The sequence below is a fragment of the Oryctolagus cuniculus genome, chromosome 6, assembly GCF_964237555.1.
Source record: "Oryctolagus cuniculus chromosome 6, mOryCun1.1, whole genome shotgun sequence".
Classification (NCBI taxonomy): domain Eukaryota; kingdom Metazoa; phylum Chordata; class Mammalia; order Lagomorpha; family Leporidae; genus Oryctolagus; species Oryctolagus cuniculus.
Window position 1 is genome coordinate 24,035,520 of NC_091437.1, and position 19,265 is coordinate 24,054,784.

Consider the following 19,265-nt stretch of genomic DNA (forward strand, 5'->3'; position numbering starts at 1 on the left):
CTGTGACCTCAAGAAGCCCCCTTGCCCCTCGGAGCCCTAGCAGCTTGCTTGCCTTATAAACATTTTTTTGAGAGACAAAGAGAGAGAAAACTCCCATCCACTGGTTCACTCCCTGAATGCCTGGCAGGGGGTTGGGGGCACGTAGCTTTCTGATTCCATCCTGACTACCCCTCTCCTTGCTGAGACTGTCCTGCCCATTTCCACCCCTCCCTCCAGCCCCTCGGCCCCCACTTCTGTAGTCTGCCACCACCCCCTACACACAGCGTGCACACACACCTGCCCATAGAAAGCAGGAGGCTGTGCATTTAGTTTCCATGAGTCCTCAGTGAAATCCTGGTGAGCTGGCCAGCTGTCTCGTGGGTTTTTGAAGAGCCAGCATCATGGACAAAGGGTCTTGGCCAGCATGGCCGGGGTCTCCATGCCATGGAGTGTGCAGCACCCTTGCACGCAGGGCCCCAGAAATGAGGCTTTTGCAGACCAGACTGTTCCCTCAGCCGTGCTTCTCCAACTGCACAGATGCTTCGTGGGAAAAAGTTAAGTTTGGGGAGGTCTTGACCTTTCCTCACCTCCCATCTCCAGCCGCAGAGCCGTAGTGTATATCAGAGAAGGCCTGGGGTTTCAGGCACAGAGGTGCCCTGGTTCTGTGCATTCAAGGCTTGGAGCTCTCCTTAAATCTGCCTGGGAGAAGTCGGCTGATGCTGTTCTTTGAAAGCGAGCTGTTCTGTTACATAGAATTGTGTGTAAGACTGGAAAGAATTTCAGAAGTCACCAGGTTTAACTTCTTGCCCATTTTATAGATCAGGAAACCGAGGCCAGAGAGAGAAACTGAAGTTCCAGGTCCCCCTGCTAGTTACTGATGGGTGCCCAAGCCAAGTCTCCTGTTTCTGGGGCTGTTCCTGTACCATGCTGGCTTTCCAAGTTGTGTGTCCCTGAAATCTCACTTCAGCGACTTCAGTTTGAGAAGATAAAGCTGTGACTGGGCCAGGGTTGGTGCTGAGACCGCAGCCTGTTTAGCTCTTAGGAGTCCAGGGGTGAAAGGCTAGAAAGGAACAGGGTGGGAGGAGGCCTGGGGGAAAAGGGAAGAGGAAGTGGGAGTCTGGGGGGCGCAGGGCACAGGAGAAAGCGAGACTGTACTCCCCAGTCACTGCTGGGGGGGGGTGTCCCTCTCCAGACCAGCGGGGCCTGCAGCCCCCCACCCCCCACGGCGGCTGGAGAGGCTGCAGCAAACCCCGCCTAACAGCTGGACGCGGCTTCGTCTTCACTTGATGATGTCTTCCCTGAGACAGTTCACAGGGACAGCAGCGGGCATGAGCCCCACTGTTAGGATGCCCGTGTTCAGTTCCTGGCTCCAGCTCCTGACTGCAAGGCAGACCCTGGGAGGCAGCCATGCCGGCTCCAGTAGTTGGACTCCTGCCACCCACATGGGAGACCTGGATTGCACTCCCGGCTCCTGGCTTTGGCTCCAGCCCAACCCCTGCTGTTGCAGTCATTTGAGGAGTGAATAAGTAGATAGGAGCTCCTTTTCTGTCTGTGTGTGTGTGTGTGTGTGTGTGTGTGTCTTTCTGTCTCTCTCAGTCTCTCTCTCTGTATATATATGCATATATGTCTTTGCCTCTAAAATAAACAAAAACTATTCAAAAGCAGGGTGTCCCGAGTGCACTGGGAACCTGCTTCTGCACCTCGGATTTCTTCCCGGCCTGCTCCCTGCTGGTCATGTCATTCAGTACCCATGAGTCCCACCGTGAGCAGATCTGCAGGTGAAGCCTCTCGCCCCACGGGGCGCCTCCATATGGAAGAAAGGACGCCTTGGGTCAGGAGAGGCCTGCTCTGCCTATGCACAGTGACCTTCAGCTGAATTTAAGCCAGGCTTTCAGAGCCCCTGCCTGCTTGTAATATTCTTGGGAATTCCCAGCCTCTGGGGCTTCCCTGGAACACTGGCTTAGTGGCCGCTGTGTGTTTGGGACCTCCTGAAGATGGTCCCTGTCCCAGGATAGACTGGTAATTTGAAGTAAGAAAAAAGTGGCATCTTCCTATAAAGAGCTTTGGTTTAATTTTAAAGAAGTTTGTGAAGACTGAAAACAACCGGATCCTAGCTATGCTACCCTTTTTGGTTATTAAATCAGAGAGCAAGAAGACCATGAAAGACTCCTTCCACGATCTACAGATGCAGAGCCGGGTCCCTGGAGGCGAGGGTGCCAGGCAGGGCTGCCCCAGCTAAGGTGGCGGCCACATCAGAACTGGGACTGGGGCAGGGCTGCCTGTGGCCTCGCAGGAGCTCCAGGCTCCGGCTTCCCACGCGTTCTGTGCAGAGAAACTCTTGGCGAGTTGCGTTTCCTCCTCCCACTCTTGAATGTGCTGCCGTGGCCCTCGGTGTCCTGCTTGGCTCACTGCAGTGTTGGCAAGGCCCAGGAGGGCTGAGAGGCTCCTTGATGATGAGCAGCACGGATGAGACCTGGCAGGTGACCCGGAGCAGAGGTGTCTGCTGTCGGCGCTCTGCCCTGGTCAGGTTGGTGGCACGTGGGCGGGGTGAAGCCCAGCTAATGCACACGTGTGCACCTCCCATTGCAGCGTCATCAGCTACGAGTGCTGTCCCGGCTATGAAAAGGTCCCTGGAGAGAAGGGCTGTCCAGCAGGTGAGTAAGCCTGGCCTGGCCCGCAGGGTGGGAAGAGCAGGGAGGGGGCGGAGGAGTGTCCACAGGAGAAGCTGTGGGGTCTGCAGGGGAGTGGGGAGAGGATGGCTTCTCCCTGCATGTGTACTGGCTCTAGACTCCCCATGAGGGGCCAAGGGTGGAGGCTGGGAGCAGTGTGTTTCCCAAGCTACTCCTGACCTCTTTGACAGACTGTGGAGCAGGCTCTGGTTCTGGCCTTCCGGGCTCTTCTGAGCAGGTGCAGGCTCTGGGCCTCGGTGTCTCTGGCCAGAGCTGGGTGGAGGATCCTAAAACTGTCCAGCAGGGGTGGCCTGGTGGCTCCTCGGCTTCCAATGAGCCCCTCTGAGAGCAGGTGGGAGGCCTTTGTTAGTGGCTGGGCTGGGCACACCAGGCTCCCCATCATCCCCCGTCATCCTCACTCTGTGTCTAATCTTGGCAGGGAGGGGAGCAGCAGGCCAGGGGCTCACCCAGAGTCCACAAAGGGCTCCACCAATGGCAACACGTGACACTTGGGGATTTTGTGAGGACCTTCCCTGGGGTGCCACCTCCGACCAGGGGTTGCTTTGTTCCCACCTAACGTTAGCTATGAGTGAAGAGGATGGGGCTGAGCCTTAAAGGAGGACAGTTCGGTTGGTGTCACTGTCACAGGAGGGTGTGGTTGGTGTGCAGGGCCAACAGAGCAGGAGGAGCAGTGGAGCTTAGAAGGGGGGCTCAGCCTCTGAAACCCGTGTTCAGACCTCTGGAAGCCAGCACTGGGCTCTGTGTCTGAGAGTCCTCCTATGTTTCCAGCTACTTTTGAGAAATGACGTTTTGTTGCCTACAAGGACCCCAAGTGCCCCAAGGACATGTAAGCTTCCTTCCTCTTAGTAGAGGCTGTGCAGGAGCCAGCAGCAGTGACCGGCTGGCTCTGGAAGACCGGTTTGTGGTTAGGATGTCTGTTGCTGCTGTGACTTCATACCTGCCTTGGCTTAACTAGCCAAGAACCAAAGCTTGCCCTGCTGGGTTTGAAATGAGAAGTGACCAATTATTGAGTCCTCTGGGAGGCCCTGGACTTGGGGTGAAGGCTCCCCAGCAGTGGGCGCTCTGGGCCTCCCCACACCCATGCTCGGGCACTCGGCACCTGCAGACAAACCTGCTGTCGTCAAGGGGCGGGGTGGCCCAGGTGGGGATCCCGGAGGCTCACCCCACCTCTGTCATCTGCCCCCTCAGCCCTCCCGCTCGCCAACCTCTACGAGACCCTGGGGGTTGTTGGATCGACCACCACCCAGCTGTACACAGACCGCACGGAGAAACTGAGGCCTGAGATGGAGGGGCCCGGCAGCTTCACCATCTTCGCCCCCAGCAACGAGGCCTGGGCTTCCTTGCCAGCGGTGAGATGAGCTCCTTCTGCCTGGGGCGCTGTCACCGGGCACTGCCCACACACGTCCGCAGGGCCGGGCCTGGAGGCTGGGAGTCTGCAGTGATTTCCTGCTATTTCGGAAGCTTTTCCCCTAACTCCTTAGCTACAGCCACGGAGTGGCCTCCCGTGCTCCATCCACCCCCTGGGACAGACAGAGCCTGGGGCTCACTGAGGAGGGATCGTTGGTGGCAGGGGCATAAGCAGCACCATGCCCGGGGCAGCAGCCACCTCACCATCACACTGCGCTTCCTCCACAGGAGGTGCTGGACTCCCTGGTGAGCAACGTCAACATCGAGCTGCTCAACGCCCTGCGCTACCACATGGTGGACCGCCGGGTCCTCACCGACGAGCTGAAGCACGGCATGGCCCTCACCTCCATGTACCAGAACTCCAACATCCAGATCCACCACTATCCCAACGGGGTAGGCCAGTGCGCCAGCACCCGGAGCTGTCCTTGCTCCAGGCTCTCTGGGCTTTGGTCCTGCACCGGTCGTTCAGCTGTGCACACCCCCCTCCCCCGACGCCTGCTGCTCTTCCAGCCTCTGGTTCCGCAGCCTGTACAACCCGCGTTCTGCTGCTGGGCTTGGAGGCGCCGCGTCCCCCTCCTGGGGGGACTCTGGCCCTGCTGCGTCAACTGCTCACCGCTGCTTCTCCCCGCAGATCGTGACCGTGAACTGCGCCCGGCTGCTGAAGGCCGACCACCACGCCACCAACGGCGTGGTGCACCTCATCGACAAGGTCATCTCCACTGTCACCAACAACATCCAGCAGATCATCGAGATCGAGGACACCTTTGAGACCCTGCGGGTGAGGCCCTGCCCCGGGTGAGGCCCAGCGGGGGACACACCCCCTGCCCAGAGGGCCTGGCAGGGCTCCCCGCAGGGAAACACGGAGCGCACGGGGGGGGGGGGGGGGAACCCACTTATCCGATGCTCAGCGTGAACGGACCCGTGAACCCCCCCCCCACTCGTCTCTCCTCTGTGAAGCTCTCCCTCCCCTAGCTCCCCGGGAGTCCAGCAGTGGGTCCTCTGAGCTCTGGGCTGCCTGGGCCTGCCCCATGGGTTCCAGAGGTGGCGTGGCCTTTTCTTCCCAACGAGCGGGACTAGCATGAAAAAGCTGTGGGGCTGCAGGAGGTTTCCAGTCCCCGAGTCCCAACTCCAGTGCCCGACTCGTTTCCTTGGAGCCCAGACCCACAGAGTGGACACTGCTGTGGACAAGGACGTCAGGGCGCACAGCTGACTGCACCGTGCCCACAAGAGCACTGTCCTTCCCCCATGCCCAGCAAGCATCTGTCTTATAATGGGAGGGGCGGGCGGGTGTTCCTCTTGGCAGCAGCTGCCCGGTCAGGGTTTTTGCCCTCGTTCAAGGAGAACTTCCTAAATGCAAAGGGTGCCAGTGGGAGTGGGACGGTCCCTCCCTGGAGATCTCCAACACAGAGCCACAAACATAGCCTGGCCAGCTGGCAGGGACAAGCCAGAGCAAGTGGGCTTGGCTCATAGGTGGCTCTGGAGGGTCCTGGGGAGCCTGAGCCCCTAAGCTCTGCTCCCTGCTTTTCCTCTGGGTCACTCAAGGGGTGTGGTCTGCAAGGGAATGATCTGCCCCCAAGTTGTGACGTATGCTTGGATGAACCACAGCCAATCGTGTTGAGCAAACTCCGTTGACTATTGACTCCAAGGTTTGGCAACTTTGCCTCCCTTCCTCCCCTGTGACCCTGCCTAGCTCCCATCTGCCTGTCCTCTCATGCACACTTATTAAGCACCTGCTGCAGCCCAGGTAGCACTTCATGTGGTGGGATGGAGGGGTGAACGAGACAGGCCATTGGCACTGTTCACGTTCTATCCCGGGTGAGACGAGGATCACACAGCCAAGGTGGCCGCACACTGACAGGCACTGTGAGGGCAGCAGGAGCAGTGGGGTGGGGGACCCCACATGGGACGGGATAGCCGGGAAGGCGTCTCTGGAAGAGAAGAGGGGAGCTGAGGCCTGAAGGGACCAGAGCACAGCCAGTACAGGGCCAAGAGGAAAGCTCAGAAGCAGGAAACACAGGACTGAGGCTGGCCGGCTGGAGTGAGGAGCCTCAGCGGGCACACAGTCAGGGTGGGCAGCCAGGTGGTTGCCCAGGGCTTTACAGACCCTGGGAGGAAGCCCCCCAGGCTCTTAGAAGATGGTTCTGACTGCTGGGTAGAGATGGGGGGAGGTGGTCTACCACTCACAGACATCATTCCCAGTCCTGCTGGGGTTGTGCATAGCACAGCGAGCGAAGCTCATGTCTGCATCAGACAGCCTCGCTTTCGTCTGGGGGTCCCAGGGGTGCGGGCCAGCCAGGTTGACCTCCCAGAGACATGGCGTATAGTCAAGGCCAAACACAGATCCGAGTCAGGGAGGCCAGGGCAAGGCAGGGCAGCAGCAGGCACGCCGCACCTGAACCAGGGGTGTTGGGGCTGGAGTCAGGCCAGCCCCACCCAAGGTCGCAGCGAGAGGCGGTCTTCAGCTGGGCTTCCACAAGGGTCTCTGCCCTGAGGGTGGACTGGCGAGGCCTTGCAGGCACCTTGCTGCAGCCCTTAGCTGTCCTGCCTCCCCTCCCCACAGGCTGCCGTGGCCGCATCGGGGCTCAACACCCTGCTCGAGAGTGATGGCCAGTTCACGCTCTTGGCCCCAACCAACGAGGCCTTTGAGAAGATCCCTACTGAGACTTTGAACCGGATCTTGGGTGATCCAGAGGCCCTGAGAGGTGAGTGCCCTTGGCTGCTGCTGCCACCGCCTCACTAGAGCAGCCACACTGAACCCAAGACCTACTCTGGCCTGGGACAGACACCTCGGCTGCCCTGAGGTGACTCGGGATGTCGGCCACAGCTGTGGCTGGCAGCCATCCTGTCCTGTTACTCCCAGCCAGCTGTGTCTCTGCAGAAGCCAGAGCGGAGCCAAGCCCTGGCTCTTAGGGGTGAGCACAGAGCCCATCAGCCTTTTTCTAGGACTGAGGAGGGCAGAGGAGCTGGAGGCCACAGCCAGCCCTGGCCTGACACAGGGGAGGGAGGGCTCCCCAAACGGAGCCAGAGCCAGACCCAGGCTGTCTGCTGACCTGGCACCCTGAGGGCGTGGCGGGTAGCAGGTCCTGGCATCCTTGAGCTGGAGTCGCCATGGCACCCCTCACCTCTTCCTATGTGTGACAGGGGGCCTTGGGGCTGGCCCACAAGGTCAGTTAGAAGCCTGTAGTCATCAGCCCCTGGCTCTCCATCCTGGGCGTTGATTATTGCTAAGTGGAGGGAAGGAGCCAGCAAGTGCAGGAGCTGAGGAGGGGACTCTGCACTCCCCCACCCCTTCCGCTCCAGGACTTCTGAGGGCCGTGAGCCCTGAGTCAGCCAGGACGGGGAGGAGGCCCCTGTGTGCCCCAGGCACACACGTGCTCCCACACATGATCGGGGTGATGTCATTCCTCCTGGATCGCTGAGAGCCCCTTGGCAGTGTCGGGCGAGACGTTGACAGAAGTCTCCCTGTGGAGCGCGGGCGGGAAAGGACACATTTCTGAGGTGTGGCTGTGGTGCCCCTGTGTGCCTGCTTTGTGCCAGACTGAAGCCTCAGAGGTGGGCACGGGGCCATGTGGCCTGCAAGGAAGTCCAAGCCTCCTGGGCACAGCAGCACCAGGCCCTTGAGCTCTGAGTCAGGAGTGCCAGGCAGATCTTCACCGTGCATCTCGGGAAGGAGGGCGGGGCTGGGGCCATGTGGCCCCCAGGTTCCCAAGGCCTCCTGGGCAGGAGGGGACTCAGGTGCCTCTCTGTGTGTTTTGCTTCCTTTTCTGAGATGTGTGCCTCGTTAAAACATGTTTTGTGAAGAGCCCATTTTTATCTTCCTGGGTACCGTCCGTCACTCATTGTAAACTCTAAGGAAAGAAAGACGTCTAATTTCCGGCTCAGTGGCCAGTTTGCTCAGAGCTAGCACCCTCTGTGTGCCACTGTGGCTGAGGCCTTGAAGGAAGAAGGTCACGCCCCCCACCCCCCACCCCGCCTCTTCCAGGCTCCCGTTGCTACCGGCAGGGTTGCAGGCAGGCGAGCAACAGCCCGGCGCTTCCCACCCTGGCCCTGCTCCCCACTGCCGGATCTGGGGCTTCAGGTCCCCGTCCAGAAACCCCTCAAGGCCTCTTGTGGATGGTGCCATTGCCATGCTTGTTGTCCCGCCTCTTCCCCTCTGGCTGTTACCGTCAGCACTGACTTGGGCGGGGGGGGGTGCTGTGTGCAGGAGGCAGTGCCTCTGCAAGCCTCAGAGCTTCCTCCTGTCCATGACGGCGCAGTTTTGGTTCCCACACTCCGGGGCAGATGGAAGCTCGCTTCTGTGGTGAGGGTGCCCCGGGCCCTGCTGTGAGCAGCAGTTCGGGAGCCTGCTAGGCCTGGGCGGGGCCTTCGCTGTGGCATGTTCTCTCTGGCCACCCTTGTAGTTTCCGCTGTCCAGCCTGGGGCTGATGGATGCCAGCAACAGCCATGACTGGGTTAGAGCCGTCTGCTCACATGGCACTGGGGCAAGCAAATAAAGAACTGTGTGTTGTTTATGGTGTGGTGAATGGGACGGCCAAGGCCATGTCTTAGCACCATTCCCAGCCTTTACGACCAGCAGACCCTCGGGTCAATGGAGTAAAATCTGTAGGAAGAAAATATGCAGGTAATTCAAGGTTGTCATTTGCTGCAGTTTTGCTCTGACATTTTGCATCTTTTTGAAGGTCAGTAGATTTTGTTTAAAAATCCCACAGTAGACTCGGGGAAAGTGTTTCCTTTCTCCCTGAAGTTGGGGCACTAATAAGAGCCCGAAGGTCAGGTTCTAACAAGCTAATTGCCAGCCTCTGCTGAGCGCTTGATGCTCAGGATCTCATGCTGTCCCGGCCCCGGGCTGGGAGGCAGATGCTCGTCCTGCCGCCTCTCACCCGAGGAGCAAGGAGAGACTCGGAGAGGCCAAGGGACTTGTCCAGCCGCCCGACCTGTGGTGCCCTGTGGTGCCCCAGCTCTGCCCCACCCCCCGGCCAGGGCAGCCTGGAGCAGCTGAGACTTACCTGTGTCCTGTTTGGCCTCCAGACCTGCTGAACAACCACATCCTGAAGTCAGCCATGTGTGCTGAAGCCATTGTCGCCGGGCTGTCCATGGAGACCCTGGAGGGCACCACACTGGAGGTGGGCTGCAGCGGGGACATGCTCACCATCAACGGCAAGGCCATCATCTCCAATAAAGACGTCTTGGCCACCAACGGTGTCATTCACTTCATCGATGAGCTGCTCATCCCCGACTCCGGTGAGCCAGACCTCAGGCAGCCTTGGTCCTGTCTAGCCCACGGTCCTTTCTGCCACCCCTTGCCGTAGTGGTGGGGGCATGCAGGGATCTATGGGGCTGCTTCCCTGCTTGGGCCCAGCCCAGAGCTTCTTAGCCACTGAAGGATCCTGAGGAGTCTTGAGCCCCGAGCACGGTGGGCCCAGCATTGCCTTGAGGCAGTGGGGAACCACTGACGGTGTCGGGGGAGGGAGTGCCAGTCACAGAAAGCTCTCAGAAGGCCTGCCTGCTGGGAGGGGCACAGAGGGCCATGTGCTGCCCTCAGCACATGCTCTCTCCGTAGTGCCCAGGGGCAGGGGAACCAGTTTTCTGCCAAGGGCCATTTTGATACTTAGGACATCATTTGCAGGCCATATAGAATCTTCAAGTTAAAAATGAGCCTGCTCTGTTTACTGAGTTTTGAGCCCCACCTGTGGTTGCCTTGGCGGGGCCAGAACAAGTCATTTGATGGACATTCCCATCGCCGGCCCAAGCATCCCTGGTTCACTGCCCCGTGAACAGACCTTGGCCTGTGCTCATGCAGCGTCCTAGTCATTCGGGAATTCCGGGGTGGGGGGGTGGGGGGGTGGGGGGAGCTCCTGCCCATGAGGGAGGGAATCTCACAGGGAAAACAAAACTCTCCCCACCAGAGTGGTCGCAGACTTTACGTGCTCTTTGGAAGCTGCCTTCCACCCCTGCATTGGGCGGTGCCCTGACCACACTGTGCCCAGCACCTGGGGCAGAACTGAAGCTCGCCTCACCTCCCAGACCTGCTGGGCCAGTGTCCCCTGACAATAGACCCACTGGGACGGCAGTGATCGGTGGGGTTGTTGACTTGCGAGCTGACGCTCCTGCTGCTGCATTTCACGCACTGGGTGGATGACCGCTAAGTGAAAACAGGATTTTTAACTTTTGAACCCACTCTCTCCACGCTCGTAGCCAAGACGCTGTCTGAGCTGGCTGCAGGATCCGACGTCTCCACGGCCATCGACCTTTTCGGACAAGCTGGCCTCGGCACTCACCTCTCTGGAAATGAGCGGCTCACCCTGCTGGCCCCCCTGAATTCTGTGTTCGAAGGTAACCTGGGGGAAGCAGTCCTGGGGTTTTGTCCCTGGAGGCAGCTGTCTTCTCTGCCACCCTCTGCAGTGTAAAGTTCGGACCCCCAGCCAGTTCCACCAAAGCAGGAGCAACTGCAGCAGGAACTGTAGGGGGCGCTGTTGTTCCCCTCAGAGCCCAGACGCCCCTGGGGAGCAGAGCTCTCCCTTGTGGTTTTTGTTTGTTTGTTTTAATTGTTTATATGAAAAGCAAAGGAGACAGAGAGCAGTCTTCCATCGTCTGATTCACTCTGCGAATGTCTCCAACAGGCAGGCTGTGCCAAGCTGAAGCCAGGAACCGCAAACTCAGTCCAGGTCTCCCATGGGGGTGGCAGAGACTCAATCCCTTGAGCCCTTACCTGCTGCCTCCCAGGGTGCACGTAGCAGGAAGCTGGAATAGAGAACAGAGTCAGGACTCAAACACAGGCACTCTGATAGGGGATGTGGGCATCTCAAGTCGGGGTTTGACCGCGTGGCAAACACTCGCCCCTCCCTTGCCAGTTGCCAGGGTGTAGTCAGGAGGTCTGAGTGAGGAGACAACAGAGCCGCAGCCACGCGGGCCTCAGAGAAGGGGCCGAGCTGTATGCACCCCTTCCCCTCCCTCCCAGGGCGCGACTCCAAACACCCTCCGTTTTCGGCGCCTTTTTTGCTTTTCACAGAAGATGCCAGATGTGAAGGCATGTTGGCAGCCTCATTTCATTTCCCAATCATCATTCCCAACTCAGGCGGGGCCGGGCTTTTCCCTGCACTTGCCTGACCCCCCTGCCCCGCCCCGCCTCGTTCTCCCACTCCAGGAGCCTGGCTCTCTGCACCTAACTCCAGCTTCTCTTGCAGAAGGAGCCCCTCCCATCGATGCCTCCACGAAGAGTTTGCTTCTGAACCACATTGTTAAAGACCAACTGGCCTCCAAGTATCTGTACCACGGACAGACCCTGGACACGCTGGGAGGCAAAAAGCTGAGAGTTTTTGTTTATCGTAACGTAAGTTCTGGGCCCTCGGTCTTACTCCCTGGTGGGCTCCGCCCTAAGAAGTGGAAGTTGTATTAGGATAAAAGAAGATGTCCTCCATGGCCAGAGTTTGCGCGAGGACGGCTTCTGCTAAGGGAAGCAGTGGTTTCTGGAAGGCACATATGATATCATGTGAGGTCCTGCAGATGGAGTGGCACCTCCTGTTCTGGAGGCCTTTGAAATAATCCACACGCCTCTCTGGCCGGGTTGTTAAGCAGCTGAGCCACCCTGAACTCAAGGGGATAATACATGGTCAGAGGGATGGAGATTTTTGTTGTCTTCTTTAAGACGTATATATTTATTTGAAAGGCAGAGTTAGAGAGAGAGGTCTTCTGTATACTGGTTCACTCCCCAAATGACCACACAGCCCAGGGCTGGACCAGGCTGAAGTTAGGAGCCTGGAGCTCCATGTGGGTCTCCCACGTGGGTGCAGGGGTCTGAACATTTAGGACATCTCCTGCAGCATTCCCAGGCACATTCGCAGGGAGCTGGGTCAGAAGTGAAGTAGCTGGACTCACATCGGTTCTCATGTGGGATGCCAATGTTGTGGCACAGTTGTGGGGGGGGGGGGTTGTGAGTGCTTCTTAGCTTACAGGAAGAGACACTGGCACAGCCTCCCTGAACCTTCAAAGGTTCTCTTCTCTCTTCTGTCTCTTCCCTGTTTTCAAAGGCAACAGGCACCTGGAATTAAATAGGAAGCACAATTAAATTAATTTCAGCATAGCCTCTGCCTGGGCCCAGCCAGCGTGGTCTGTTGAATCAGTGAATCAGTAGACTTGATGGACTGATTTGACCATTGGCAAAGCCTCGCAGGTAGTGGATGCTCCACTCTGGGGCCTCCATGGCCGTTGCTCGCCTGAGAAGGAACACTAAGTTTACTAAGTTTTTCCTCCTGGGGAAATACAGCCCATTCTTGCTGCCCCCTCCCCACGTGTGTCCGCTGGTCTTTGTGCTGTCAGCACAGGCCTGGAGCAAACTGGGAGGCCCCTGCCAGGGAGTAAACCATCCCTTTCTCCCCCCGACCCCGGCACTGTTTTCTGTGCAGAGCCTGTGCATCGAGAACAGTTGCATCGCTGCCCATGACAAGAGGGGGAGGTACGGGACGCTGTTCACCATGGACCGGATGCTGACGCCCCCAGTGGGCACCGTCATGGACGTCTTGAAGGGGGACAACCGCTTTAGGTAACCAGACCCAGGCCAGGGTAGGCTCCTGCTGTGTGCTCACGCAGGGCCAGGGGCTGGGCCTCAGCTCTCTGCCAGCCTCCCTCCCTGCAGGGCCTTCAGCTAACACTGGTGTGTGCCGGTATCACCTGCTAGGTGGGGGATGCCAAGGGACGAGTGCCCCAGACAGCGCAAGTCAGGCAGAAGGGCCGCTTCAGGGAGTGTCGCCCTCCCCTCCGGGGCAGGGGACAGTGGGCTGTCACCAGAGCAGGTGGGCAGCAAGTGTCCTGCTCTCTGTGCAGAACCTGCTCAGGACAGCTGCGGCCCTCTGGCCAGTTCATTCCCGGCCCGGCCTTCTCTGTCCCTGACTTGCTCATTCGCTTATTCCCTACTGGGTGCTGACGTGTTGAGCATTTCCCTATCAGTGACTTCAGCCACCCGCAGACCCATGGGCGCTCCTCAGAACCACACACCGCCACCCGTGTCCCACGGCTCAGCCAGGCTGCTGGTCACCATGCCTCTGACCTCTCCCTGCCCTGGCCTCTGACTTGGGGCCATTTGCCTGAGCAGGGCATTTGTGCTGGTAGGAGGGAAGCTACAGGTGGGACAGGGAGGGCATGGAAACCAGCAGGCTGTGCTCCCTGGTTTGTCGGGCTCCATGACCTGCCGTGGTGAGGAGGGGTCAGCCACAGGCCAGTGACACCGTCTCCGTGTGTGCCCACAGCATGCTGGTGGCCGCCATCCAGTCCGCAGGGCTGACTGAGACCCTCAACCGGGAAGGGGCCTACACTGTCTTCGCTCCCACCAACGAAGCCTTCCAAGCCCTGCCACCAGGAGAGCTGAACAAACTGTTGGGTAAGAACCGACTTCAGCACGTCTTTTTCTTTCCCAGTGCTGATCCTTCAGGGCCCCCACGGGGCCCAGGTGGCACATTCCAAGGGGTTGATGCTGAGAATTGAATGATGGGACTATTTGTAGAAGCCTGGGTGGGGCTGCAGGACCAACAAAGGATGATGACACCACTCCCCCCGCCCAAGAAGTGTCTACCACTCCCAGGCCAGGACTTTGGAGGCAAGGGCAGGAACCCAGGAGGGCTTGCGCCGTGGACAGCAGCCACTGTCAGAGCCACGGCAAGGGGGCCACTAGGCTCCCCAGCCTCTTTCTTCTGCCAGATGCCTGCCAGGCCTCTCGTTAGCTAAAGCAGGATCCGCGAGGAGCGGGATGCTGAAGCCACAAAGCAGGCAGGGGAGAGTGTGTGCCACAGTCACGGAGGTGTGTTTCCCCGCTGGGGACCTGCAAGTACAGTGATGGTGAAGCTCTCCCACCCCACCCCTGCCGTCCATGAAGCTGGTGGTGGCCTTGACACACTGAGCTGAGGGTGGTCACAGGCGTGGGCTCCTGCGCTCCCTGAGAGCAGGTGCAAACCCTGGCCTAGGCATTTCCCTGCTGAGTGACCTCTGGCAAGCTGCTCACCTCCGAGCCGCGTTGCTTTGCTCACTGTGTGGTGGGCACATGTCCCCGGTGAGTAACAGCTGGAATGACAGTGAGGTGGGGCAGGAGTTGTGGTTTTCAGCTCCAATGCAGGCCCAAGGGAGACAGGTCCACTCTCACAGAAAGGCGAGTGTGAGGAAGAGGAAGGACCTGGGCCCATGCTGCCCACACCGCCCTGTTTCGTTTCCTGTGTCTGTGACGCTAACGCCTGTTCCTGAGTCAGGGGAGAAGTTCACTCCCAGCACAAACTTCCCATCCTCTCTCTGGCCAGAATGGAGGACTCGGCCAGGGGGCTTGAGCCTGCTCTGCGGCCCTGTCCTGTTCGGTTGTGTGGGGGCAGAGGAGGGGCTCAGGGCAGGCTTCCCAGACGCCCCGCCCCCCGGGCCCGCAGGTGGGGTTTGTAGGTCGGGGCACCCCTGCGGCATGCACAGAAGGCAGCCTGCTGTACCTCCAAGGCAGAGTTCCGCAACCAGGGAAGCGGGGTGGAAGTCACTTGGTGCCCAGGGGCTCCACCCGCTGGTGCCAAAGTGGATTTGTTGATAATCAAAAGAGCCCTGCAGAGTGCATTAACCTTTCCCGATTCTGAGATGCTGGAAGTGGCCATCCGCAAGCCCTGGGGCGACCCAGACATCTGTCTGGGAGCGAGAGTGTCGGAGAGCTGAGACAGCTGGCAGCTTCCGCCATCGCCTGCCGCACTTAATTTGGGAAAAGCCTGTGCACCTCTTGAGCCGTCGGATGCCTTCGTGGCTGGGGGAGAGGCTGACGTGGGCTGGAAGGAACGCTGAGACGTGACGGGGAGTGATGCTGCCGCGGAGGGAACCCCCCTCGGCCCTGACCTCATCGGCTCCGCGGCTCCTCCGTCGCAGCTGTTGGCTCTTTCAAGTCCTCCCTGCAGGAAACAGCCGTCCGATGAATACGCACTTGAGGGCAGAATGTGTAAATATTTCACTACCGTGTTACAAGCGGCGGGAGCCTCGCTGGTGATGACATGTCCCAGATGCTGGTGCAGGAAACATCCCTGGCTTCCCAGGCAAATATTTAGCTCATGGAACCATGAGTCATGCTCGCACCGGAGTATGGATTAACTCCTTCTCTGCCTGAGACGAAGCCAGCAGCCCACGGCTGCACGCGCAGATTCACCGCCTTGTGCCTGCCACCCACCAGGCAGGCGGTGGGTCAGAGAGTGCGCCGTGGGTGCTCAGTGACCGCCTGTTACTGGACAGGGGTGACCATTTGCCCCGTCTCCCCTGGGCCCTCCCTGAGCACACCCGTTACCAACCCTGGGACCAACTCTGCCTCCTTGTCTGACAAACCTGCAGGAAATGCCAAGGAACTTGCCGACATCCTGAAATACCACGTGGGCGAAGAAATCCTGGTGAGCGGGGGCATCGGGACCCTGGTGCGGCTGAAGTCCCTCCAGGGCGACAAGCTAGAAGTCAGCTCGGTGAGTGGCCTGCGTGTCACAAGGCTGGCGCGCTCGGGCACCGGGTACATCTCGGCTGGGGATGGCACTGGACACCCACAGAGCCATTAGGATGCACCCTGGGTCTCTGAGTGCCGGGAGAGAAGAGCCTGGGGCCTTCCAGGCAATCACCCATGGGTCTGTCGTCACCCCTCCCACCCCCAAACATGGGGCTCACGGAGCTGCGCCCTGAGCCAGAGCTCCCAGGAGCTTGCTCCCCGAGCCTTCCCTTGCTCTGCCTCCCGAGAAGCACGTTACCCTTTGGAGCTGTGCTCAGAGCATCCCTCCCTCGTGGGGAGAGCAGCCAGCCAGCCCCTCCCCAGAGACCGCCCTAGGGAAGGACTGCACGTCACCCTGTGCCTGGCTCTGCTCCCCGCTCCTCTCTCCAGAGCTGGCTTCCCAGTTTCCCGTAGGAGCAGGGGAGGAACAGAGGGAAGTAGGCATGGGGATGACTTGCTCGGCGTGTGCAGGTCCCTGAGACTCCCAGCATGGAGTTCCAGGTGTTGGGGTTCTGTCTGTGGCAAACCTCAGTGCCCCTTCCCCCTTGCGTCTGCTACCTGGCCAGTCAGGACGGCCTGGGAGAGGTTTACCCTGAGTGGGGGACAAGGGCGGGGGGGGGGGGGGGCTCCTGGGAGAAAATCTTACGTGGTGCATCCAGGAGAAGTGGAGAGAACCTGGTGTCCGGAGCTGGGTGCTGGAGGCCTGGTTTCTGTTCTCAGCTGTTCCCTTTCCTCTCCCTGTCTTGCGTCCGTTTGCTCCTGCGTTAAGGGGAAGAGTAGTGCCTGCTCTTCTTACCACATGGCACGGTGAGGGTTAGGTGGCTAACCCAACAGTGTTCTGTAAATTGCCCTGTGCTGAACCCACACAAGGGGCCGGGCTAATCTACCAGACCGAAGGTCTGCGGAAGGCAGGGACGGTTGCGTTCGCCAGAGCATCCCCAGTGTGCACTCAGGACCTGGCGTGGGTAAGCGCCCAGCGAACGCTTGCTGAGTGGACGACGTCTGCCCTCCCACCAACAGTTCTTGTCTCTCTGTCTTAGAAAAACAATGCGGTGAGTGTCAACAAGGAGCCTGTTGCTGAAAGTGACATCATGGCCACAAATGGCGTGGTCTATGCCATCACCAGCGTTCTGCAGCCTCCAGGTAAGGCCCTAAGGTGCCACCTGCCTCCACAGCTGGTGCTTCGGCCCTGGGGCAGCCGGTGCTCAAGAGGAAAGCAGAGATGAGAGCACGTGTCGCTGTCACCCCCACGCTGTGGCCACGTGGCCACACTCCTGTGTCTGGTTGAGGAGTGACCCGAGAGCCCTCGGTTTCTAACACACGACCCGACCTGAGGGCCTGGAGGACACATTTCTCCTTGCAGAATCGCCTGGCTTTCTGAGCCCCGCCCAGACACGGCCCAGTTGCCTGCCAACGTGTGGCTGCTTGGTCTCAGGCTTTCTGTTGAGCTGCAGTGTAGTTAAAAGTCAGTCCCTCTTCCTCCCCCTCTCACTTGCAACCTTTTCAGAGCTTGTTCTGGGCCTGATTCCAGCAGGAGTTGTGGAAGGCTCTAGAGGAAGAATTCATTTGCAAAGGGGACCCAGAGACTCCAGCAGCACCCACCCAGCTGTCAGTCACATCAGTAGGCGTGGTGTGCTGATGGCTCCTCCCCCTTACCATGGCTGCCTTTTCTGTCCCCTGCAGCCAACAGACCTCAGGAACGCGGGGACGAACTTGCAGACTCCGCTCTGGAAATCTTCAAACAGGCGTCGGCGTTTTCCAGGGTAAGACGCGTGCCAGGGCCAGGCCGGGCCTGAGCGTGACGGGGTCCTCTGCCCTGGCCCGTGGAGGGGCTCACCTGCCCCTGTCTTCCTTGGCTGTCCTCCCAGGCCGCTCGCAAAACTTTGCCCACTCCGTTGGGACATCCTCAGCCCTGATCTCTGGAATTCAGTGGAAAGAGCCCAGGCAGTGCTGCTGGCTTCCTGGGCCTGCACAGCCTGGGGCTGCCGAGGCCACAAAGGGGCTCCAGGGCCCCATCCGTTCCCCTGGCCTTTCCTCCTCCCCACCCTGGCATTTGTCCTGAATAGAGGAGGCAGTAGGCACGTGCAGGTGCGGTCTTCCCCACAAAACCTGATACCTTGCATTTTCTTTCAGGCTTCCCAGAGGTCTGTGCGACTAGGTAAGTGTGATCAGGGCTCAGAGTCCTTGCAGATCTCTGTGGGTCCAAGCCTGCCACCTGCTTCATGTAGCTAAGAGCATCCTGGTGCAGTAAAACAAGCCTGGCCTTTAGGGCCAGACCCAAAGCCCCAGCCTTCTGCTCTGTACGATGGAGGTATTAAAACAGTAACAACCTTTTGAGGTTAAAGTGAGCTCTTTGGCTTTGAGAGCTGGGCGGGGGGTAGGGGGTGTGTGGGGGGGGACTGGGCAGGCCCCTGGCAAGGAAGCGATTCCAAACTGGTAGATATAGAAAATTCCAGAACATCAGACATGGAGATGGGAGATTTCACTCACGAAAAAGCACCCGCTCTGAGCATGGCAGGAGGCCGCTCAGCCCCTTCCCCAGGGTTCTGCAGTGCTGGGAGGCAGCGGTGGGAGGGCGTGCGCTTTCTCACCTTTCGCCCTGCTCTTCGCCAGCCCCTGTCTATCAGAGGCTATTGGAAAGGATGAAGCACTAACGCAGCAGACCACAGGAGGAAGGCACCGTGGCAGCTGCCCACCAGCATCTTTGTTTGCCAAAGAGACTGTTTTGGAAACCAAATATCACCCTTCAGTGTACATGGCCCGCACCCTAATGAGACCTGAGCCTGGGGCAGTGGGGGCAGGAGGGAGAGAAGTCTTTTATTTTTTGCGGCCTCCAAACACGGCTACTTGCAAAGACTGGGATGGCGCCCACCGCCTGATCGTCACTTCCAGAAAGGCCCAGTCCCGAGCCTGGAGTCCTCCGCCTGTGCCAAGCGCCTGGAAGAGGGAGCTGCAGGATTTAGAGCCCCGAGGATGTGACTCGAGCAAGTCAGTGTTCCAGGGAGGCTGGTGTAGTTTTGCAAAGCTCTTGCCCGGCTGGGGAAATGGTGTCATTATAAGCTAGGAGCGGAACTCTTCTGTCAGATGTGTCTCGCATCTACATGTGGCTTGGACGCTTCTCTGTGGCTCTATCCAGGTAGAAAAGCAAGGGTGTGTAGAGCACGCAGAACCCCAAACCCTGCAGCGTGAGAGCCCGGGGGCATTTGTAATAATAAAACCGAGGAAATGTACGCCTGTGTGGATGGGGCCGTGTGCCTGCCCGGCCGCCGAGGGGGAAGGGGCGGCCCCATGCTCCCCCTCACCTGCATTCCACCCAGGAGCGCTCAGCAAGGAGCCCCGAGGGGTGGTCTTGGGGGACACCGGATACCCAGAAGCTCCTCTGCTGAACTTGTTTCCATTTTCGCCTCCAGCGCAAATGACCAGCCCCGGGGGTCGGGTCCTCAGCTCTCCTCCTATTACTCCGGAGCCTCGGCCCCCAGCACCGGAATGCCTTGCCTTCGTGTTGGGCTTCTCAATCCCCCGCAGAGCAGTTGCCAGCACGGCCCCACGGAGCAGATGCTGAGCCTGGGGCTGAGGGAGAGGCACTGGCATTGCAGAAAAGGGCCGAGCCGGGGCTGGAGCCCGAGTCTCCTGACTCCCGGAGACCTCTGCCTGACACGCGAGCAGGTCCGGGTTTTCCAAGCTGCCCCCACGCACGCTCAAGTCCTGTCCGCTGCCCC

The 19,265-nt window shown here is 59.4% G+C and overlaps 1 protein-coding gene across 3 annotated transcripts in view; it reads left to right on the forward strand.

Annotated features, from left to right (window-relative positions):
• The window catches only part of TGFBI (transforming growth factor beta induced), a 110,603-nt gene extending 91,827 nt beyond the window's left edge, over positions 1–18,776 (forward strand). For all 3 annotated transcript variants that reach the window (XM_017341072.3, XM_017341073.3, XM_002710222.5), the window contains 15 exons: positions 2,569–2,633; positions 3,858–4,018; positions 4,305–4,469; positions 4,708–4,854; positions 6,637–6,778; positions 9,105–9,317; positions 10,272–10,409; positions 11,261–11,406; positions 12,479–12,615; positions 13,319–13,449; positions 15,405–15,529; positions 16,587–16,689; positions 17,230–17,309; positions 17,680–17,704; positions 18,160–18,776. In XM_017341072.3, the coding sequence (XP_017196561.1) occupies positions 2,569–2,633; positions 3,858–4,018; positions 4,305–4,469; positions 4,708–4,854; positions 6,637–6,778; positions 9,105–9,317; positions 10,272–10,409; positions 11,261–11,406; positions 12,479–12,615; positions 13,319–13,449; positions 15,405–15,529; positions 16,587–16,689; positions 17,230–17,309; positions 17,680–17,704; positions 18,160–18,200 (1,819 nt within the window). In that variant the 3' untranslated portion in view covers positions 18,201–18,776. The remainder of the gene's footprint in view (positions 1–2,568; positions 2,634–3,857; positions 4,019–4,304; positions 4,470–4,707; positions 4,855–6,636; positions 6,779–9,104; positions 9,318–10,271; positions 10,410–11,260; positions 11,407–12,478; positions 12,616–13,318; positions 13,450–15,404; positions 15,530–16,586; positions 16,690–17,229; positions 17,310–17,679; positions 17,705–18,159) is intronic.
• Positions 18,777–19,265: the final 489 nt, after the last annotated feature.